Raw genomic sequence first — 21,543 nt, 5'->3', positions numbered from 1 at the left:
TTTTAAATTTTTCTTTTTTAATTTTAAGACACATTTATTCCATTCTTGTTTTTTACATCTATGATCATTATCCAAACCCACTTATTCTCATTGCTAAAAGTTCATCTTTATCAGCTACTATATATTCATTGGTCTGCAGTGATTAAAAAGCTGCAGGAGTAATTTGACACTACAAAAAAAAATGACATAAATTTATGAACATTTCAATCTTTGATTTACTAACGGTGATACGTGAATGTGCATCAAGAAATATCTCTCTTCAAATTCATTGTGTATTTGCTCAAGACAATGTTTATTCTATAAATAGCTTTGAGTAGACTTTGACATGGAAGGCAGAATACAAATGGCAAAATAAATAAAATGGAATGGAATGAACTGCATGCTGCTTTACTTATTCATCTGCACATACTAATATAATGTGCATGTTAGAAACAACGCACACCTTTATTTGTTCTATAGATTCATCTGCCAATGATTAAGGAAATACTCTATACCAAAATCTTTATTAACCACAACTTAAAATAAAAATAAAATGGCAGGGGCAATTCATCAAAAGCAAAGCCAAAAAACAGGGGAAATTGGAACAGAGAAGAGTGAAAAGAAAAAAAAAATTATGGTTTCATAATGGTAATGTCAGAAGAGAATAATGTGTGAAGTTATTTTGATATTTTTCCTATCCTTATAAGAAGCCTCCCTAAAAACGTAATAGTTTCTTTTCTTAGCTATAATAATATATACCAAATTACAAAACTGCAAATCACCTGGTATCCTGATGAAAGACCAGCCATTTGGAGGTTTGAGCCCCAATAGTCCTCCTGGGGCTACAGGAAACAACTGAGAGCATCGTTTTAGCCAGCTGGTTGCTACTTCAGGAGCTCCATAAAATACACATTGCTTTGCTTCAAGAGTTCCTCCATCTTTAAGTGCTTTACGCTCATACTCTGCACTGCGATCATTGCAATAGAAATCCAATGGAACAGCTGTTACCTGTGAATCAAAAGGCTGAAGTTATTCTAGATTTTTATGAAAAAAATATATCTAAGACTGGTCCTTAGAAACAGAATGCAGAAGTAAAGTAATTATGGGATAATTGAATGCTCTCTAGATCTTTCAAGATGAATAATTCAAGTGAGAGCTCAAGCAAGAGACATTACAAAATATTAGACTAAGGCTGATAAAAGTGTTTTTTTAATGGAATTCTTTCTTATTTGATGCTTATGAGATTTCAGTATCTAATTAAGCAAACAGAATCCCAGATTATATATTTCTTGCTCATAGGTTTTATAATGTACTAAAAACTACCAATAAAGGATAATATTTGTAGCTCAGGGTTGAAACTACAGAACAAAGAAGAGTTTGATGAGCAACATGTTAAATAGTAAAATAATAGCATAAAATGAGATCTAATAAAAAGAGAATAAAATTATTTTGAACATGAAAGATGATAGTGATGGAAATACTGAGTAAAATTGCATAAAGCCTGAGAGGAAGAAAGGTTTCAAGAATGACATATGTCAATCACATTTGTTTCCTGAGGCATGTCTTGTTATTCAACAAAGATTACTTAAGTGATTTAGGATCCTGAATTGCTCTGGTTAGTTCTCAGTAGGACCATAGTCTCAATATGACATAATTCAGCTTACAAAAACACGCCTTACATAATTGTGATCTGAGCTGAGTATGAAACAGTCAATAAACAGCAAGAAATCTTTGTCTTGGCTGCAATGAACTTTCTAAAACCTGACAATGTTATGAATAAAATTTTTTTGTAAATAAATATTTTGTAACAGCAACACGGTCGTTATTATTATTTGTTTATTGCCAAGTGATCATACCCTATTATGAAATCTCTGGGAAGTACTGATCTATCTCCCGTAACTTTTCAAATATTGTTTTAATCGACCTGTTTGGCTCTTACCCTTATCTTCGAAAGGCACTGAAAACCTGTTATTCTCCCAAGTCCCAGGGTAGGATGGTTATAAATTTTATACCATTTTATTTGGGGGAGAGAGAATCATCTGGTTTTTTTTTATTTTATTGTTCTGAGTAATTATGTAAAGCACTCAAAATCATATGGAATCAGCTGTTCTTTAAATCTCTGTAATAAATAAATGTTGGAACAGGATTTTACCTTCCTGTACTTACAATTTTCTTCACTGACAACTTCAGTGTAAATTATTTAGCTAAAGTAAATGTATTGCCAACACAGGAATCTAACTTTATATCAAGCTAACCATCTTGGATCATCTCCATTATTTTAATCTTTGGCTAACATTCTGCTTCATCCAGATAGCAGCAAACAGCGAACTCTCCAAGTGGCTGAATAGTCTCCAGATAAGGAATATGTTCCAGCAGACAAGATTGCTTGTATTTAAAACACACACACACACACACACACACACACACACACACACACACACACACACACACTTCTCTTATCTCTCTTTAACAGGCTAAACAGAAAGTCTGTGATATCATCCTGTACAACATGTTATTGTTCCCAAACACATATATTTTCAAAGCTGAAGGCCAAAACAACAACAAGATGGACATAAGATGCAATGACAATGATAAAGAGAACAGTGGAAATTGCAATCAGAATTAGAATCTATATTTATATATTAGCCAAGCAAATGCAGGGTATGTTTCTCATATGAAAATCTGTTATTTATCAAAAAACAACAATGGAGTCTCTTGTTTATATGTCAAAACAGAGATATAAATACTCTAAATTAGAATGCTATTTTTTAAATTATTCAATTTTGCATACAACAAAATAAAACTCATGACCAGAATTAAAAGAAGTTATCACATATAAAAGAATTTATCATGTATCATTCAGTTATTTGGATAAGAAGCCTTCTTAAGCTCACTGAAACATGTTATGAAGGGAGATAGAAGAGGCAGGCATTTATTGAAAATTAAAATAAAGAGCCAAAGTTAGGGGGACAATTTTTTTTCTCCTATTCCAAATAATGTATGGCAGAGAGAATCAAAACAGAATGCAGAAGAGGGGCTCACATGTGAAATCAATAATTGAAAAAGTGATCCTGCTCACTAACAGAATAACAGACTCCTTGGCAATCTTCTAATCTAGACCAACCCTCTGCTCAAGCAGGAAACCCTACAGCATTTCAAACAAATAGTTGTCCAATCTCTTCTTAAAAACTTTTAAAAAACTACTTACAACCATTATTGAAATTCATTCTACTAACAGAACTTCCTTCCTTCCTTCCTTCTTTCCTTCCTTCTCTCTCTTTCCCTCTCCCCTCCCTCCCTCCCTCCCTTCTTTATAAATAAAAGATTTCTATTGCTACCTTTCTTAAACAACTCTGAGTGGTTCATGATAGCAATAAAACCAATAAATATAAAACATAAAACATCCCATTAGGATGCTCAGGAGCAAGCTCCGATTATCCTTATTCCATTTTTCCTGTCCTGTCCTGTTCTATCCCAATGCCTTAGTAAAAAGCCAGGTCTTCTGACAGTTAAAAAGGGTGGGATCTATCAAATCACGTGGAGGAGGGCTGTTCCATAGGGCAGAGGCAACCAGGGAAAAGGCATACTTCCAAGGTCCCATTAGGTAGCAGAATTTCAGGGAAGGGATCTGGAGCACTCCTACCCTATCTTTACCTAGAGACAATACGTTTAACTGCACTGCCGGGACTACATAGTACAAGAAGGAATACTGATGCTCCTTACTTTCCTGAGAAAATACAATACCCTGTCTACCAATGAGGCAGAGTATATAAACACATTTTCATTAAAATTGAATATAAGCTCCAAATGACTGCTATTCTCTATCAATAGCTGTCATCTGCAGGCACAGTTAGCCATGATGATGCCAAAATAATGTGTATGTCATGACATCTTGCTGCACTCTTATATTTGCATTGTAACATTGATTACAAGTATGTAAGGACAAAGGTTGTATCATTACACCTTGATGTATCCTACATCTCTGGATACCAAGCAGTTCCCAATCAAAATCTGTAATGTACTGTACTGTGTGTGTGCGCGCGCACGTGTGTGTAAAGGGGGGAAAAAGGGACACAAGAAGAGATTTCAACCAAACTAGTCTCCCAAACAGAGAAGTTCAAAAAAGGTCACAGAAGAGCTAGTTTCTGGTGAAATATGTCCAGACTAAAACATGTATGCTATGCTTTATGTTTAGGACAGAAGTGATTTTATTTTTGGCAGGGAGGGGAATTCAAGGTAGTCATAACACTTAAGGGGATGAGTGACATGGTGGCCTAGTAGTGAAGACACTCGCCTCCCACTCGGAAAGTAGAGAGTTCACTCCCAGGTAGCGGCAGATGTTTCTCTCCTAAGGCACAAAGAAAAAATATCTGCTGCAAACTCAGTGTAGGCATCAGGAAGGGCATCCGGCCAATAAATGCTCACATCCATCCAGTTGTCCTGACTCTGGAATGCAGGGTTGGGAAAAGGGAGCATAACAGTTAAGGGGAAGGGAAGTATAATGCTGGGAAGACCAAAGTGGTGGTGGGAAGGTTGGGTACGTCATGCCAATAGTATCTAACACATCTAACAATACCATGGCGGCGGCAGCCAAGGGAGAAGTGGGCAATTAATTTTCCCAAGGGACCCCATGAGAAACTGGGACTATTGTGGAGGTCTGAACCAACAGAACTGTGAAGGGGTGTAGGCACACATGCACATACTTAAAATTGAAAAAAGTAGCAGTCGCCTTCAAATTAAAAGCAATGTAGTTCTATTCTGTGCATGGCATACACTTATTTACATTTGGTTTCTAATTTCCTATTGACCTCACATGGACTGGAAAGAGACAGCCAAAGAACCGGATGTGGCCCGGGGACCATAATGCTCTCTTCGATCTAAGGGAAAATAGGGAAAGGCAGGCTCTGGAAAGTTATATTGATTCTTTAAGGACAGCATATCCAACCAATCTGACCACTCTCGATTTTTCCAGACTTCTTTTCCCTACTTCCCCTTAGGTGCTGTCACCGTTACAAAAAGAGTTCCAGAAAAATAAAACGTGTGAGAAAGAAACTCAAAATAATTTAACTGTATTAGTTGAAGCTGAGAGGAGCTTTAACAGACTCTGAATATTCTGTTGATATCTTTACCACTTTAAAATACATTCCAAGACTCCAAGTAACATCTGTGTTCTGATTTTGAACCCTATTTTGAAGGGTCATGAGCTGGGAATAGTAATGAGTGGGCTGACCATGGCCCTTGCAAAACAGAACACAGAGATGATACCACCCTTGTCCTATTATGATCTCTCTGTATTTTGTTTTGGCCAAAGCTTGGAGCCACCCAAATATTTTGGGATTTTGCTCTGCTTAACTGTGATCTCCCTAGAATAGTTCAGTACAGCTTTCAAGCTACAATACGTTTAGTTTTGAGCTTGAAACAAAACATCTTTTTTTTTGTGAATACTTCTACTCCACAGCAGAAACTTTTTCTTAATACTTTGATAAAATTTAATCAATGTAATCAGTGATACTTGTATCATGAGACTCAAAAGTAATCTAAGTAGGACACAGATAAATTACTGAGACTTCAAGTCTAACTTATAGTATATTTTAACTATAGTTACAGAATTCTTATGGGTTTTTTTTGTTTTTGGGTTTTTTTTGGAGAAAAAGTTTGGATGAGTATTCAGATTGTGATGGGACCCGAAGGTAGTTCAGATGCATATAATATTTGCACGTGAACCCAGAATTAATGTAGTTCATGAGCTCTTAGCCATCTGACTAATGAATTGAGTCTGATTGAGCTTCCTTTTAGACCTTGCAACTTAAGCCCCATCTCTAACAGAAAAATTGTTAGGAAGCAGAATCGTATTTATTTTTATCAGGAACTAATGTTTAAAGCAGCTAAGAATAATAAAAATAATTTTAAAAACATAACTTAAAGCAACACAACACAATGAACAATTATGGATTCGTGATATTAATATTAAAGCTAATGATTACTGTCAAATTCACAATTCTTTACATATCATATTATATAACTTATAACTCCTAAAATAATTTCTAAAAATATTTTTTCTAATTTTGGAAAAATAAACATTTTAGTGCGGCAAATTACAGTGAACATATCTTACATATTAAAAGTCAAAGTCATCTATGGGTTTGATGCCCTTTTTTTAGTTTCCTGAATTTAGAAGCATAGATTAGTATTATGAATCACATTTTATTCAAATTTCTCATTATTGACAGCTTAAAAGCAATTTCTGGAGAATTTATAGATATTATAGAAATAAAAAATATCTTAAAGCGAATTTTAATGAAAAGGATGCTGGAAAATAATTACTTCTGGCTCTAAACCCAGAACTGAAGGAAGTGCATAGCATCTTGTAATACAATGCAATATTGCCATCTACAGCTAAGAAATTAGAACTTCAAAAGGCTTTCATAAACTGCATCAAGACCACAACTTTCCAACTGAACAATGCTACCTAATTATTCACTATGAAAAAAGAATGAGAATTAACATTTCAGCATCACAGTTTTTTTCAATATATGTGAATGAAAAGAGATTACATTTGAAACAGGAATGCTCAAATGTCTGCTCAAGAAAGGACATAAAGAACAATACATGACCTCTCATTTAGCGACCATTCAAAATAACAGTGCTGAGTGAGTGATACCTATGACTAGTCCTCAAAGTAAAACAGCTGTCCCTGCACCACTGCAGTCATTTTATCATGATTTGGGTGTTTGGCAACCCACTTGCACTTATGATGGTTACAGCATCCTGTGGTCCTGTGATAGCTATTTGCAACCTTACCTGCCAGTTTCCCACAAGCAAAGTCAATGGGGAAGCTGGCAAGAAGATCACAAGTTGCTCAAATCCTCATCCACCTGGCAACAGCCACCTCCAGCCATTCTATTCCTCAAGAAGCATTCACCCCCAGTCTGGCTATAATTGGGGGGGCCCTTGTACATCCACCTCCCTTCCTCCCTTCCCCATTCCATCCCACTCATAGGTCCCCTCTAAACAGAGCTATCCTTCCAGAGCAGACTAAGGACTTCAATTGTATTGACGTAAGGAGCTAACTAAGTACAATGTTAAATGCTACAGTCATAAAAAACTATTTTAGAAATTGATTTAAAACTGTTATAACAAGAAAACAGAGATAACATATAAATCAAGTAGATACTCTTCAGATTTTAAGAATTATTCAATGGTTGATTGGTGATAACTGAACAGAAACAAGCCTTAAAAAGGATCCTGAATCTTATGAAAATTTGTGTGAATTATTTTCCCGCTTTGCAGAAGTTAAAAACTTAAGACACTTAATATAAACTCTTATATTTATTTGCAGATGTGCACAAAAACATGACCTTAGTCATAGTCTTTATAAATGCTAACTTTACAATTTGCTGCTGAAAAATAAGCAAGTTTTAACTGAGCTGAGTATCTCAACAAAAGTATCAAAGGTTTGTGAGATTGTTGTGAAAAAGCTCAGCCTATTACAGAATGCCTTTAACAAAAAAGAATGTGAATATCAGAATGACAGTACAAGTCTACAAGACCCTTAGACAATCACATAGTGACCTGTGTATGGCCCGTCTGAATGAATAATCAGAGCAGAAAGAAGAGCATAAAATGGCCACCAAAATGATCAAAAAAATGAAGCAGTTGTGTTTTGAAGAACAGTTCTAAGATTAAAAACATTGAACGTAAACAATTCCTTGCATAGAAATATTTCAAAATGGGTTAAAAGGATTAACAAAGACTTACTTGTGGGCTCACAACGGACAGAAAGGGCGGCAGCTCTGTGATTTGACAATACTGTTTCCATGAGGTAGCTGACTGTTGATGAATGATGTAATCCGAGTGTCCAATTACTGCTCTACAGTGGTTTGTGAATACAAGGCCCTAAAAAAGATAAAATTTAAAAAGGTTTCCAAGATTTGGACAATGTTTTGTTCTAAGAAATGACAAAAATGAGCAATGATCAAATATGTTCATTTGAAAAAGGAAACTTCTAACTTGCTCTGACATTCTGAGGCCACTGGTCTCCGTTTATGTTTCTTTTATTTATTTATTTATTTATTTATGAGACTTATATACCGCTTTAACTGCAAGCACTCTCTAAGCGGTGTACACCAGTAAGCAATGTATATATATATTTACATTGCCCCTAACAATTTGGGTCCTCATTTTACTTACCCCGGAAGGATGGAAGGCTGAGTCAACCTTGAGCTGGTGAGATTTGAACCGCTGACCTGCTGAACACAGTCAGCTAAAGTGGCCTGCAGTACTGCACTCTAACTGCTGCGCCACCTCGGCTCATAACAGATGAAGAGCTCCAAGAAATGGATAATAATAATAATAATATAAAAAAAAAGTTGGAAGGGATCTTGGAGGTCATCGAGTCCAAACCCCTGCTCAGGCAGGAACCCTACACCATTTCAGACAAATGGCTGTCCAGTCTCTTCTTAAAAACTTCCAGTATTGGAGCATTCACCGCTTCTGGAGGCAGGTTGTTCCATTGGTTAATTGTTCTAACTGTCAGGAAGTTTCTCCTTAGTTCTAGGTTGCTTCTCTCCTTGATCAGTTTCCATCCGTTGCTTCTCGTCCTGCCTTCAGGTGCCTTGGAGAATAGCTTGACTCCCTCTTCTTTGTGGCAGCCCGAGATATTGGAACACTGCTATCATGTCCCCCCTCGTCCTTCTCTTCGTTAAACTAGACATACCCAATTCCAGCAACTGTTCCTTATATGTTTTAGCCTCCAGTCCCCTAATCATCTTTGTTGCTCTTCTCTGTGCTCTTTCTAGAGTCTCAGCATCTTTTTTATATCGTGGTGACCAAAACTGGATGCAGTATTCCAAGTGTGGCCTTACTAACGTATTGTAAAGTGGTATTAATACTTCACTTGATCTTGATTCTATCCCTCTGTTAATGCAGCCCAGCACTGTGTTGGCTTTTTTGGCAGCTGCAGCACACTGCTGGCTCATATTTAAGTGATTGTTCACTAGGACTCCGAGATCCCTCTCACAGTTACTACTATTGAACAAGGTACCCCCTATACTATACCTGTACATTTGGTGAAATTACAATATAACACTCCTAAAAAAATGAACCTGTTAGGAAAGGTATTAAGATTCTTTGATGCAAAAGTAGTTCTGATTCTTACACAGAAATTAAATAAGAGACATATTTTCAGTACCTATGCATTAAAACAGATAGTGGGGAGTTGTGGTTCTTATATCGTTCCATGTGCCTTTGCTCCCTTGCTCCATGCTGTTAGGGATCATGACACCTAGAAGGTGAATACTGAATACTGAAACAAGAGTTGTTCCACCATAAGTACCACTTAGATATACTCAGTCTGTGCAATGAATAAGGTGGCAAACTAAACTATCTGCTACAGCTTTTTTTTGGGGGGGGGGGGCGTTATCATGCTGAAGTTTCCTAGAGGAGATCAGATTATTTAATTCTGAGATTGCTGCCAGATTCAGCCATAGTTTCATTCCATACAGCATTAACCTTGTGAACTCTCAAGCTTCCTCCTTCCGTTATATATTCAAGATGGACAGTATTTAATATTTATTTGCTACGTATACGTAGGGATGTGGGTCTATGCATATGTTGTTCATAGTATGTTTAGGTGTGCGTCATGTATGTGTTTCACTTTGAGAGCGGGCAACTAAATTTCATTTTTGATGTGTGCCGTTGTGCCCACAGTAAAAAAATGACAATAGAGGTTATCTTATCTTATTAGCAGGAATTCCTGACGGTTTGTTGAACTAAAAAACTATTTTTCCTTGCACAGAAATGAAGATGTTACACACCTGCAGCAAAGTGCAGTTGTGCAAGTTGGGTGGGGAGAGTGGGAAGCTGACATCCAGCACAAAATCTTGATTCTTCAGATACCGAGACTGATGCTGGTTTTCTTTTTCTGGCTCTTTCCAGAATCGAAAGTGGTGGAGCCTGTAGGCAGCTTTCAGAGACAGGAAAAGAGCTAACCATCTGGGGGGGAAAAAAAGAGTACACATTCACACCTTTTGAACAGGAGTCTAACAATCCTTGACATACAATCATTTGTTTAGTTGGTTAGAAATTAAAATGGCAACGAAAAAAATGATTTATGACCGTTTTTCACACTTACAACCATTGCAGCTTCCCCATGATCAAGTGATCAAATGTTGGGCACTTGGCAGTTGGGCACTTGGCAACTGACATGTATTTATGGCAGCTGCACTGTCCCACAGTCACGTAATCACCATTTGTAACCTTCTCAACCGGCTTCCAACAAGCCAAGTCAATGGGGAAGCCAGATTCAGTTAACGACTGCATGATTCCCTTAAAAATTGCAGTGATTTGCTTAACAATCGTGGCAAGAAAGGCTATAAAATGGGGCAAAACTCACTTAACGACTGCCTTGCCTTGCAGTAGATATTTTGGGCTTGACCTATACAGTTTGTAGTAGTTATTGTTGTTGTAAGTAAAGTACTAAATATATGCAAAAGGGGGAGAATTGCTTAATAAACCATTATTTTTAAAACATGAATATGAGAAAACAGCTATTTTGGCTTAACTTTTAGCCATTCAATCTTGTCCTCTTTTAATTCTAAAGTCCAACTCCACACACATGAAATGTTATATGCACATCTTATAAGCAGAAAGGTTTATTTTAAAACTAGCGAATAGTGAATTATCAATATTGTTTAGCTAACAAATAGTTCTACAGAGAACAACAGTAAGTCTTTGATAACAAATAGACACAGAACGGTTTAGCTTGATGCAAGCAAAAACCTGGAAGCGTAATTATTTCAAAAAAAAAAAACTATGCAGGATAGTTTCTTGTTTGTGTAAATTATTCCTTTTTTTGCTACGATCTACAGGGACATTAGTGCACAATTGGTATAATTGGTCTACATTCATACTACACACTTATTTGTTCAATTTCAAGAACTAATCATTCAAATACAATTTTTTAAAAGTACAGGAAATGAGGGTATAAGTGGTATCTAGGTATTTGTAATAAATATTGTTCATGAAATGGGTATTTCTGGCCCCCCCACATTGCAATAGACTCTGTTCATAATTTTTTAAAATTTATTCTTACACTTACTTAAACCAAATGTGCTATTAATTCAAGATTTCTCACCTGGCTAGGTGTCCTTTATGCATCAGGTTTGCCAATTCTGCTGGAGAAACATCAATAAACCGTAGGAAAGAGAAACAACTCCCTTTCTCAGCACCTATAGCATATAAATAACAAGATTAAAATGAGTTCCTGCAAAGAATTGACACCACGCTGACTTTATAAAAACTGAGAAGTGGAAAACACAATTTGGGCTTGTATCTGAACATCTGCATCTCTTCCTTGTTTCACATTCTTTATGTTTGGTAATTAAAACAATTTATTGCTTGAAAGACAAATAAGATGCAAGAGGGAACAATAATCATAACTTTGTCCTATTCAATTACAGGTAGTCCTTGTTTATTGGACTATTTGCAGTTGGGACAGTGATGAAAAAGTAAGTTTGCAACCCATCCTCACATTTATGACATTCTCAGATCTATAAAGCAAAAGAATGATGAAGGAAAACCACAAACACAATGTGGCTTCACTTAGCAACTGTTTCACTCAACAACAAGTTTCTGGTCCCAATTATGGTTGTTAAACAAAAAGTATCTGCAGTGTACCTTTTCGGTAGAGCAGAAAAATCATATGAGCCTGAGATTATTATGAAAATTAATGTTTTCTGAAAAGCAGTGATACTGGCAGCCTGTGATCAGCAGGAACATTTAATACAAGAATAAAACAGGAAAGGTTCATTGGTAAGGAATAACAGAAAATGGTTAAAGAAGGAAGAAGAGGGCCAGCGAATAAGAACGAGATGCATGGAAGAATCACAACATGTTTTAAGTATCTGCTCATTATCATATTCAGTACTTCAAAAAATAACCTCAAAAACAATTTTGACCATGAAAGAATTTTAAAAAAGAAAGTCGTAAATATTGAAAGGAAAATTAGTATCAGGAAAATCTTGAAAAGGACAGAGATAACGTAAAAAAACAACTTTTTATAATTTAAGTAATTTGAATATTTAGAAATGCTAAATTAGAAGTCAGTTCAATTATGAAATAAGCTAATTAAGATGTTTATACCATCATTGTCTATACAATTTTAAACATAAGTAAAGAGAAAAAAAGCTAAGTCATTGTCATTTTATGTAAAATGATTTCCATTAAATTCATCCTAATGTTTTTCCAGTACTTTAACTTACCCCTTCTATGGAACCGAGATTGCTGAATGTAGTCTGGCGCAAAAGGAGATAGTAAAAACTGCAACCACCTGAAATTAAAAAAATTTAAAATCTGAGGATGTAAATATTGATTAAATTGAATTCAAACTTGCTTTGTCACCTATCTTTGCTCTAAGAATTGTAGGACATTGTTGTCTTTAGATTGTTAGCCAAAATCATTATCTTGAAAAGCCCAGAAGAATATACTATATATATCGTATTCTATACAGCTAAGATATATACCTTAGGAATAATGTAAGCCATGAGCCATTTTATCATAACATTAGAATGGGCTGAAGGTGCTACAGGTCTCTTCTTAAGAGCAATAGCTGAAGAGGTTCCCCTGATTTCATCAGTTGCATTGGAAAAACTGAATAGAATATAATACTACTTACCTGTCTCGTGAATGGTTAAACACCCTGATCTGTCCATGGCGATAGAGAAACTTTGAAATCTGATATGGCTTTAATGAAATGTGAAATGGAGACCATGTTTCTTGTCGCTCAAAGAGCTCTGGATGATTGCAGACCTGCATGGAAATGTAATAATTCATTTCCTTACTGGAAATATAATATTGTACATATTTGGAAAAATACAGGAACATTTTTCAGAGTTTAATCTTTTACCCTGCTTTTCTTCAAAACAGACACATTAGCATATGACCATTTCCCTTTCTATCCTCATAGTTACTCTGTAAAGCAGATTAGACTAAGAGAGTTATTCTTTCATCAGTCTTATATGCCACTTTAGTCACAAATAACTATAAGTGGCATACATACCTTATCAATAAAAAAGGAATAAAACAATGCAAAGCAACATACGTAACAATAACATACCTAAACATCATCATATATTCCCATTTCATAAAACAATAATATAAATAACCACTTATTGTAAGGGAACTCGTATTTATGTCTAGTACGAAAGGCTTCATACAAAAACTTACAAAATCCTGATAAACTTGGGAATTCTTTAATTCTGGGGGGAATGTTGTTCCAGAGAAGGGGGCCATAATAGAGAAGGTTCACTTTTGCGGCATTGAAGACAACACTCCCTCAAAGTAAGGTCCCAAAGAGAGCCCTCTGTCCTGATCTTTCTGGAAGGGTAGATACTGCTGTAGCAGTAAGATATTTGAGCTTTGGAAGTGACAACCAGTGCCTTAAAGCCAAGGGTCAACCTGTACAATTCACAGAGCAATAGCATTAACTGGTTGAAGCAAGAAGCGTCTGCAAGTTCTTGAGTCTCTGCCTTCTGGACACTGTAGTTACCAGATGATTTTCGGCAGCCTCATGTACAGCAAACTGAAGTAATCTAACTGAGAGGTGCCAAAAGATAAGTAATGACAGACAGGGCCTCCTGATCTAGGAATGGTTGCAACTGAAACCCTGGAATATGTTGTGTAATGGTCCCCTTGGCTACAGTTGCTACCTGCTTTTTAAAAGGAGCTGAATCCAGGAGATTCCCAATTATGAACCAGTTCTGAACAAGGCAATGCAATCTGTCCAGATATTGGGCCACAGTCACTCAGAGAACTTCACAACCAAATTGAAATCTAAATCTGAGTCTGTTCAGTCATAGTTCAACATCTAACCACTATTCTACACTGACTGTTGTAAACAATTTGTAAACTATAAATTGCAACATACATTCTTTTAGAAAAGGCACAGTTGCCTTTTCCATACTCATATATTATCTTACCAAAACACTCTATTTTCCAACAGACTATACTGTGCTACACAAAATGACAAGGTTTACCATTGCAAATTATAAAAAAAGGAGAAGGGCTTAAGTAAGTTAAGCAAATGCAACCGGTTAATCATGCATTATGGAATATGGGTATACAGCTACGTTTTCTTGAGACAAGCATTTCAGGACAATAGGTTTTCCTATACTCACCTTCCTGAACTGCATGACAAGGTTCATGAGGCTACTAGTAGTGTTCTGGGCTTGCTGATAGTGCCCATGGAGGATTGTAAAAGGTCATCAATTGAAATCTTATTCTTCAGAGCTTGGTATAATAATTTCTGACGACTGGTCTGCTGGCAATACATAAGAATCTCGATCTAAGAGAGAGGAAAATAGATTAAGCTATTGCCAATAGAACAGTATATTAAATCCCAGTTCACAAACACAATCCATAAGTAATCTTGGAGAATAAGAGGTTTTTTCCCAGAAATCTTCACTGTAATGTTACTTCTTCACAGCTTTGTATGATTTAGCCTAGTCTAGAAGTGACACATTTTTGTTATGGATTTGTGTATCATAGTTTATGTTCATCAATGATTGATATATTTTCTGAAGATTAAAAAATAAATTGACTCAGAAAAATACAAATATTATTTGTACTGTTCAGAACTGCATACAGGTATAAAGCTCAGGAATATTCTCAGGTTTTGATACATGGAGCTGGATGGAGATTCTGCTCATTTGATTGATTTTTGCTCCTCCTTCTCTTTCCACAACTCTTTTTCTTACTCTTACGATTTATTTTTCTTGTTGCTTAATTTGCAGTATTGGTTTGCTATTATTCTTATTACAAATTTTACAGCCTTGTCAGAAACTAACAAAGTATTGTAGCATCCCGTAGAGCAGGGGTAGTCAACCTTGGCTCTTTTATGACTCGTGGACTTCAACTCCCAGAATTCCTGAGCCAGCTGTGATGGCTCAGGAATTCTGGGAGTTGAAGTCCACGAGTCATAAAAGAGCCAAGTTTGACTACCCCTGCCGTAGAGGATTCAGTATGAGGTTTAAGTCCAATTTGGGAGGTGGTCAGCTTGTGTCAATTGTGTCAACCTTGCCCCACTTTGCTATACCTCAGTAGAACAAGCACAAAAATCCTACATCAAATGCATTCAGTTCATGGATCAAGAATTCCCCAAAGATATAATTTATGGAATAATCATCATGCATGACATTAAATGATCAAAGCTGTGCATATATTGGATAATTAAAAGTTATTTAAAAACTTATGTAAAATATTATCATTGCATTGCAATGATAATCACTACAAAGAAAAATCAAGTACCTAACAAACACTCACAAACAGTACTACCACTACTATAATCATGTCGGAAGCACTGAAACGCTTCCGGGTTGAAAGGATTAGCCGATGGCATCACTGTCTTTGACTCTGACTTACTATTCTGATTTATTAATTTTATGGTCAAATATATTTATTTATGCATATAAACAAAATCTTAAAGTAGAGAAATATTATCATTTTTCTATAAAGGATGGATCCTGAGATGCACTTTGGTCAAATGAGATAATTTTCGCCTATTTTCTTTTCCTTATAGCAATTCCCAGAGCTCCCTGGAAAATTTTCAGGGGGTACTATAGTTCCCTAGAGTACTGAAGAGAAAATATAAAATAAATGCAATTAACTTTCCCTTCTTTTAAGAGAGCAAATTATTTAGCTAAAGGGAGAGCTTTAGCTGAAGCAAATTATTTAGCTGAAGGGATGTCCACCGTAAACCCAATAGATATTGAAAAAACATTTTTACGAATGCTGATTTCACATCAGTTAGAAAAATTACACAATGATGTATAAGGAAAAAAACTCAAGAGGACAAAATAATTTATTGTAGTTTTGACTGGCACCTTGTCTGACAATTCATTTTCCACATCTTTCTTTATTCTTCTCAACATAAAAGGTTTCAAGATCATGTGCAATCGTGACAGTTGATCTGAAATTGAGAGAAAAACAATCCATAATCATTTATCTAATGTTAAAAATGCTCTGTTACAAATGATGATTCAAAACAAGGAAAGGAATCTGCCATAGTTATATAATGGCACTTTATTTAACCTATGAACAGAACAATAGTAACTAGAGCAACTGGAATTAAAATTGAGGGAAGAAACTTCAATAATGTCAGCTATATTGACGATTCTACTTTGATATCTAGAAGTGAGGAAGACTTAAGGAATCTTAAGGAATCTCATGGTGAAGGTGAAAAGGGGGGTGTCAAGACTGATTTGAGCGTGACAAAGAAAAGGGAGGAGGTGGGATGGAATGCAAGGGGAGGGGGAATTGCAGCCAAGCATCATTGGCTCCCGTAGGCCAGGGCTCCAACCCAAGGATTCATCAAATGGATGGCCTAGCGTGGCTTGCTGGTTCCCATAACAAAATGAACAGAAGTGATTGGTGGACTAAATGGACTGTGAGTGACCCATAGAGAAAGGGAGAAATTAACTATGCTAGCTTTTGCACAAGAAACCCAGAGCTGGTTTCGCTTTGTCTGTGCCAATATGGTTTATTTAGTAAAGTTTATACTCTTGGTAAAATAATGTCCCAGGAGTTTCTTTTTCCGGATCCGCCAACTAGACAGTTGGCAGGGGGGTACAAAAGTGCATCTGCTGCTCAGCAATTTTTTTTAAAAAAAGTCCCAAGCTTATGTTGACAGGTAATGCCAACACAATGCATGTTTGCAGGGAAGAAGCTGAACTACTAACAACTTTACCTTCCTAGAATCAAGTGTTCATAATGATTATAGCTATGAAAAACGTAACAGGTACAACTTGGGCTGAAAATGGGAAGATCTTGTCAAAACTTATATAGTCAAAATATTAAGATGTGGAGATATCACACTGACAGTAAAGGTATGTATTATCAAGACCACGGTTTTCCCAACTCTAACATGGTTGTGAACGGTGGATGATCAAAACAGCTGAACAAAGAAAAACAAATGCCTCTGAATTGCAATATTGGAGAAAATGGTTGACAGTACTGTACACAGCAAGAGCAAATAATTCAATATTAGCTCAAGTACAACTGGAAGACTGCTTATAGAAAGCATTAACAGTGAAGGTAGAGCTTAAGGATTTTGGACACAGAAAAGAAAGGTATACTGGAGAAGATCGTATACTTGGAAAAAATCAAAAGCAGTGAAAGAGAGTCTGATAGATAGTGGATAGATATTCACACTGATGGCAAAAGCATGAACCTATAAGAATTTAAGGAAGAAGCTCTAATAATCTTGATGTAATAATGTCCATTGGGTAATGAAGGGTCAGCTGAACAACCATCAACAGCTTACAATGGGGCTGTGAGTCATAATTACTAAATGTTACTTTAAATATTTGCAGCAGTGTATATTTTCAATACTAATTGCCGCAGAAGGTGAATGGAACAGTACTATTACATAAATGCCCTGGTTGTAAACTTTAATTTGACTTGATTCAGTGCAGTTTTTCTAATGTTCTAAGCATTCTATAACAACTGATTCTAATACATGTGGGCAATTCTGCTGAAGTTATAGAATTTGAACGCAAAGTATACTGAATTGTGCATACTCACTCTCATCAATGGCAGATTTATTTTCCGCATGGCTTTCAATATCTTTAGAAAACCATTCATTGAACTCTTCATGGGAATCAAACAGTGTTGGCATAATGAAATGAAGCAAAGCCCAGAGCTACAAAAGCAAAGAAAACAGTAATAAAAAACCCACTAATTAATATATCTTAAAACTCATTTCTTACATATACTGAATAGGTTCAAGGAAATTTCTTTTCAAAAATGTCAACATGGGTCATCTGGACTGACAATTCAGAAAACCTTTCAGTAACGATGACAGTGAAGACTACATCAAAACCTGATAACAGATTGAGGAACGCCATTTTCTGAGCACCTCTGGACACAAAGTAAACAGAAAGAGGCAGGCAACACTATAAGTTATATCTGTGAAAACATTACATTGCTACTATATATAGAAACCAATGAGAACAAAACATGCATACCTCAGCCATAGTGTTTTGGATGGGGGTTCCAGTTAGCAATAGTCGGTTTCTACATTGGAACTGAAGTAAAATTTTCCAGCGGACGCTAAATACCAACAGATTTTAAGAAACTGATTTAGCAAATGGCAATAAAGAAACACATTGTTTTTATAATGTTAATTCATAAGACTTCTAGGAAAAATAAAATACTATACAGATTTTACTGCCATTTAATCTGTCTCTAAAAGCGCTTCTACAATGTGACATGATCAATTTATAAGCAATTTAAATATTACTATAAATAATACTATTTGTTGAAAGAGTTAGCTTGGGAAGTCTTAAGCCACACAGCTGATGGCTCTCCTTCTTCTCTGTTGACCTTCTCCTGCACATGCTACTTCTTTGACCACCTCTGCTTGCCCAGAGAGAAGCATCTGATAGCTTTTCAAAGCCACTGCCTAGGCAATGGGAAATAGGAGAAACCTGGTTGTTGTAACTTCTTTGTTACTGGAAATAGTCCCTGGAGGGGCCCATGGAACCTAAATATACTGGGTGCTTCTAATGACTTACAACCCAACCACTTACAGAAAAATTACAAATCATGGAATCTTCATAAAACAAAAATACATTTTAGAAAGTGGCAGCATTTTAAAAAGTGACACTACAATTAATTACTGCATCTTAGCTTCCTTTTTAACTTTTTAACTCTTTCTACTACATAAAATACCTGGAACTACTCTTGAGTGCCTGTGCTTCATCCAGCACCATATATTGCCATTTCACCCGCTGAAAATACTTGACATCTTGGACTACAAGTTGATAACTGGTGATCACAACATGAAAAGAAGCATCCTGAGTATACAAAGTCTTCTGCAATCAGGGGAAAAAAATGAAATTCCATGAATAAAATTTACCCATTGAATATACTCAATAATTTTAAAATCTGTTTCCAAGCTGAGTGAGCAGCTTGTTTCTAACTGGACATTTATGTTACCTTTTATATTTAAAATTTTGACATATGATTAGGCAGACTTATATGCATATTGATTGAAGTGAAAGGTTACAATCTTCGTGACAGTTCAATTTACAGGCATTCCAGCAGCAGATACTTCCTTCACACAAGGATTTCTCTTGACTGGAGCTCTGTATTATACTTATTACACCATAAGATGAGGTTAAATCACTAAAGAAAAATCTATGTGCATTCAGATAATCACTCAATTAGCCCTCAAATATATTAAATAGTAAAAGCCAAACTTTTTGCAAATTGTAATCCTAAGCACTAGCTAGGGAATGAAATTCTCACATGTTAAGGGAAGACATTATGTGCATATGAAAATAAGAATTGATAGGGACAGGCAAGAGTTGGGGTTTTAGGACTTTAAAGATAAATATTATTATAAGAAAAAAGATGTAGAGGCAAGTACTGAAGAGAAGGCAAACATTAAGATAAAAGTAACAAAACCTATGATTAAAAATATTCCCAAGTTCTATTACAGAAAGACAATAATACATTAATTCATTAAATCGATGAGAGGGATAGTACCTGACTCCAGAATTTCCTGATCACTTTTCGGTCATTGGGATTTCCCCAATATGGTAGCACCTACAACATATAAAAAACAGTCCATGTAAGTACTTATTATTTTTACAGAAATCCTTTAGTTCTTTCAGACTTTTGCCATTCCTTGTTAACCAGATTCAGATTTCTGGTCTTTTACATTAGGCTTCTGAACTTGGCAATTCCTAACTCCTAGAGTTAGGAGAGTAGGAAGTAATATAAATCTACAAATTCTTTTAAGAATTTAGGAAAATTGAATTTATGGAATGATCATGTCTGCAGTTACCTTAAATCTAGGAACAAATCTGGCGAACTCCTGATGCCAGTTGTTTAATGTGGAAGCTGGTGAAATTATTAAAAAGGGGCCCCAGATGTTCTCTCTCTGGAAGGAAAAAAACCCTTAATTAAAGAATGTTTAATACACTTTAAATAAATATCAAATATGATGAGTAAAGAAAATATACAAGTTATAAAACTGCTTTGTACTATACAGGTGTTTTGTATGTTGTACAGAAATAAACATATTATACACAACATATACATTGTTTCCTGACATGCCTTTCCCAAACATACTATGGTAAAGCCAAACAAGCAAAATAATGCATGCAATTTATATTGATTTATTCATAAAATAAGACAAAAAGGAAGAGCAAAAGTGCCTGAATAGTTCTTTTAACATAATAATTACTTTGAGGTATGGCAGTAACATGCATACATAGCAACCTCTGCTTTTTGTTTTCAGTACAAAGTTGTACTTGTGTAACTCAGGATATCAAATGTGGTACAAGTGTGGCACAAATCCCTTCATAGGCAACCTGGGCTTGCAGTTCAAAACAGCCAAAACAAAGGTAAAAGAAGAATACTTTGAATCAGGCTGTAGTAGAGATGAAATTTGGGGAGGATCAATTAGCATCAAGAAGCATAAGAGATTTTGAGTACCAGAAGAGACTTTGGAATGAAAGAAATGAAAGCCTCAATTCAATTATGCACAGAAAGGATATGTTATTACACATATGCACACACACACACATTAAATACATATGGGCCTCATTTCAATAATGCAATAAATGCTTACTTTGTCAGAGGTTTAAAGCAGAAAGAATCTACTTACCTCAGCCAGATGCGCTAATAAGGCAATACTCTGCACAGTTTTACCCAGCCCCATTTCATCTGCTAGGATACCATTGATGCCCTGAAAGAATGAAATTGAAAACTTCAGTCTGGGTAAGGCACAAAAATAAGCATATATAATGCTGAATATCAATTCAACATTAAACTTCATCATTTGTCTTCAAAAAGCATGAAATCATAGTTCTGGAAAGTTCTGTAATATTCTCCTTTCCATAAAAATATACCTCGAAAGTATCTCTGAAAATATACCTGTATTCCTTTCCATAGATGACATTTTAATTTTAGGAGTATGAACGCAAGATAAGTAACCATAGTTCAGCCCTCTTTCTGGAGCCGTGCCAAGAAGTAATTTGTTTTAAAGATTTTGCTTCAAGAAAAACAAGCACACCTGCTCATAAAGGTTGGCTAGCCAGTTCATGCCTTTCAACTGGTAACCTTTTAATTTGCCATTGAAAATGGTAGGCTGTGGAATGTCCTCTCCTGCCCGGATGGAAGGGTTGGCAAGGCTGTAGCTCTCTCCAAAGCCAGTGCCAGATTTATTGGCAGCTCGAAGTGCAGCTGCCCGGCTCTCCTTAGCATCTTCATCAAAAGACCTGGTCTAACAAAGGGAGGAGAAAACGGTTAGAGGGATAATCTTACACAAAATGAACAAGTCCGAATCCCAAACTTACAACTGAATAAAGACACATGGGATAAGATAGATCTTCTTTCATTTGTTAACATGGTCTCATACATATGAGAAGAGTAGAACTAAAGTAACAGAAACTAATACAGTCTGCAATCTTCATCTTAAGTTTTACTCCTGATTCAATTTTCTGAACTTGAAACACTTGAAGTACCTTATCATGACTATTCCTCATACAATTCCATGGG

The 21,543-nt window shown here is 35.8% G+C and overlaps 1 protein-coding gene across 1 annotated transcript in view; it reads right to left on the bottom strand.

The window, feature by feature from the left end:
• INO80 (INO80 complex ATPase subunit) overlaps nucleotides 1-21,543 on the bottom strand; it is a 66,372-nt gene that overhangs the window by 19,006 nt on the left and 25,823 nt on the right. Inside the window, 16 exon segments of the mRNA XM_039323892.1 lie at nucleotides 762-987; nucleotides 7,738-7,875; nucleotides 9,795-9,972; nucleotides 11,114-11,207; nucleotides 12,240-12,307; nucleotides 12,653-12,786; nucleotides 14,154-14,212; nucleotides 14,215-14,320; nucleotides 15,858-15,943; nucleotides 17,557-17,674; nucleotides 18,000-18,084; nucleotides 18,706-18,848; nucleotides 19,525-19,584; nucleotides 19,826-19,921; nucleotides 20,651-20,731; nucleotides 21,059-21,268. Of these exon segments, the coding sequence (XP_039179826.1) occupies nucleotides 762-987; nucleotides 7,738-7,875; nucleotides 9,795-9,972; nucleotides 11,114-11,207; nucleotides 12,240-12,307; nucleotides 12,653-12,786; nucleotides 14,154-14,212; nucleotides 14,215-14,320; nucleotides 15,858-15,943; nucleotides 17,557-17,674; nucleotides 18,000-18,084; nucleotides 18,706-18,848; nucleotides 19,525-19,584; nucleotides 19,826-19,921; nucleotides 20,651-20,731; nucleotides 21,059-21,268 (1,882 nt within the window).

This window comes from Crotalus tigris, unplaced genomic scaffold (assembly GCF_016545835.1).
Source record: "Crotalus tigris isolate CLP2741 ecotype Arizona unplaced genomic scaffold, ASM1654583v1 scf7180000024286.1529876, whole genome shotgun sequence".
Classification (NCBI taxonomy): Eukaryota; Metazoa; Chordata; class Lepidosauria; order Squamata; family Viperidae; genus Crotalus; species Crotalus tigris.
This window is presented reverse-complemented; position numbering and strand designations above follow the sequence as displayed.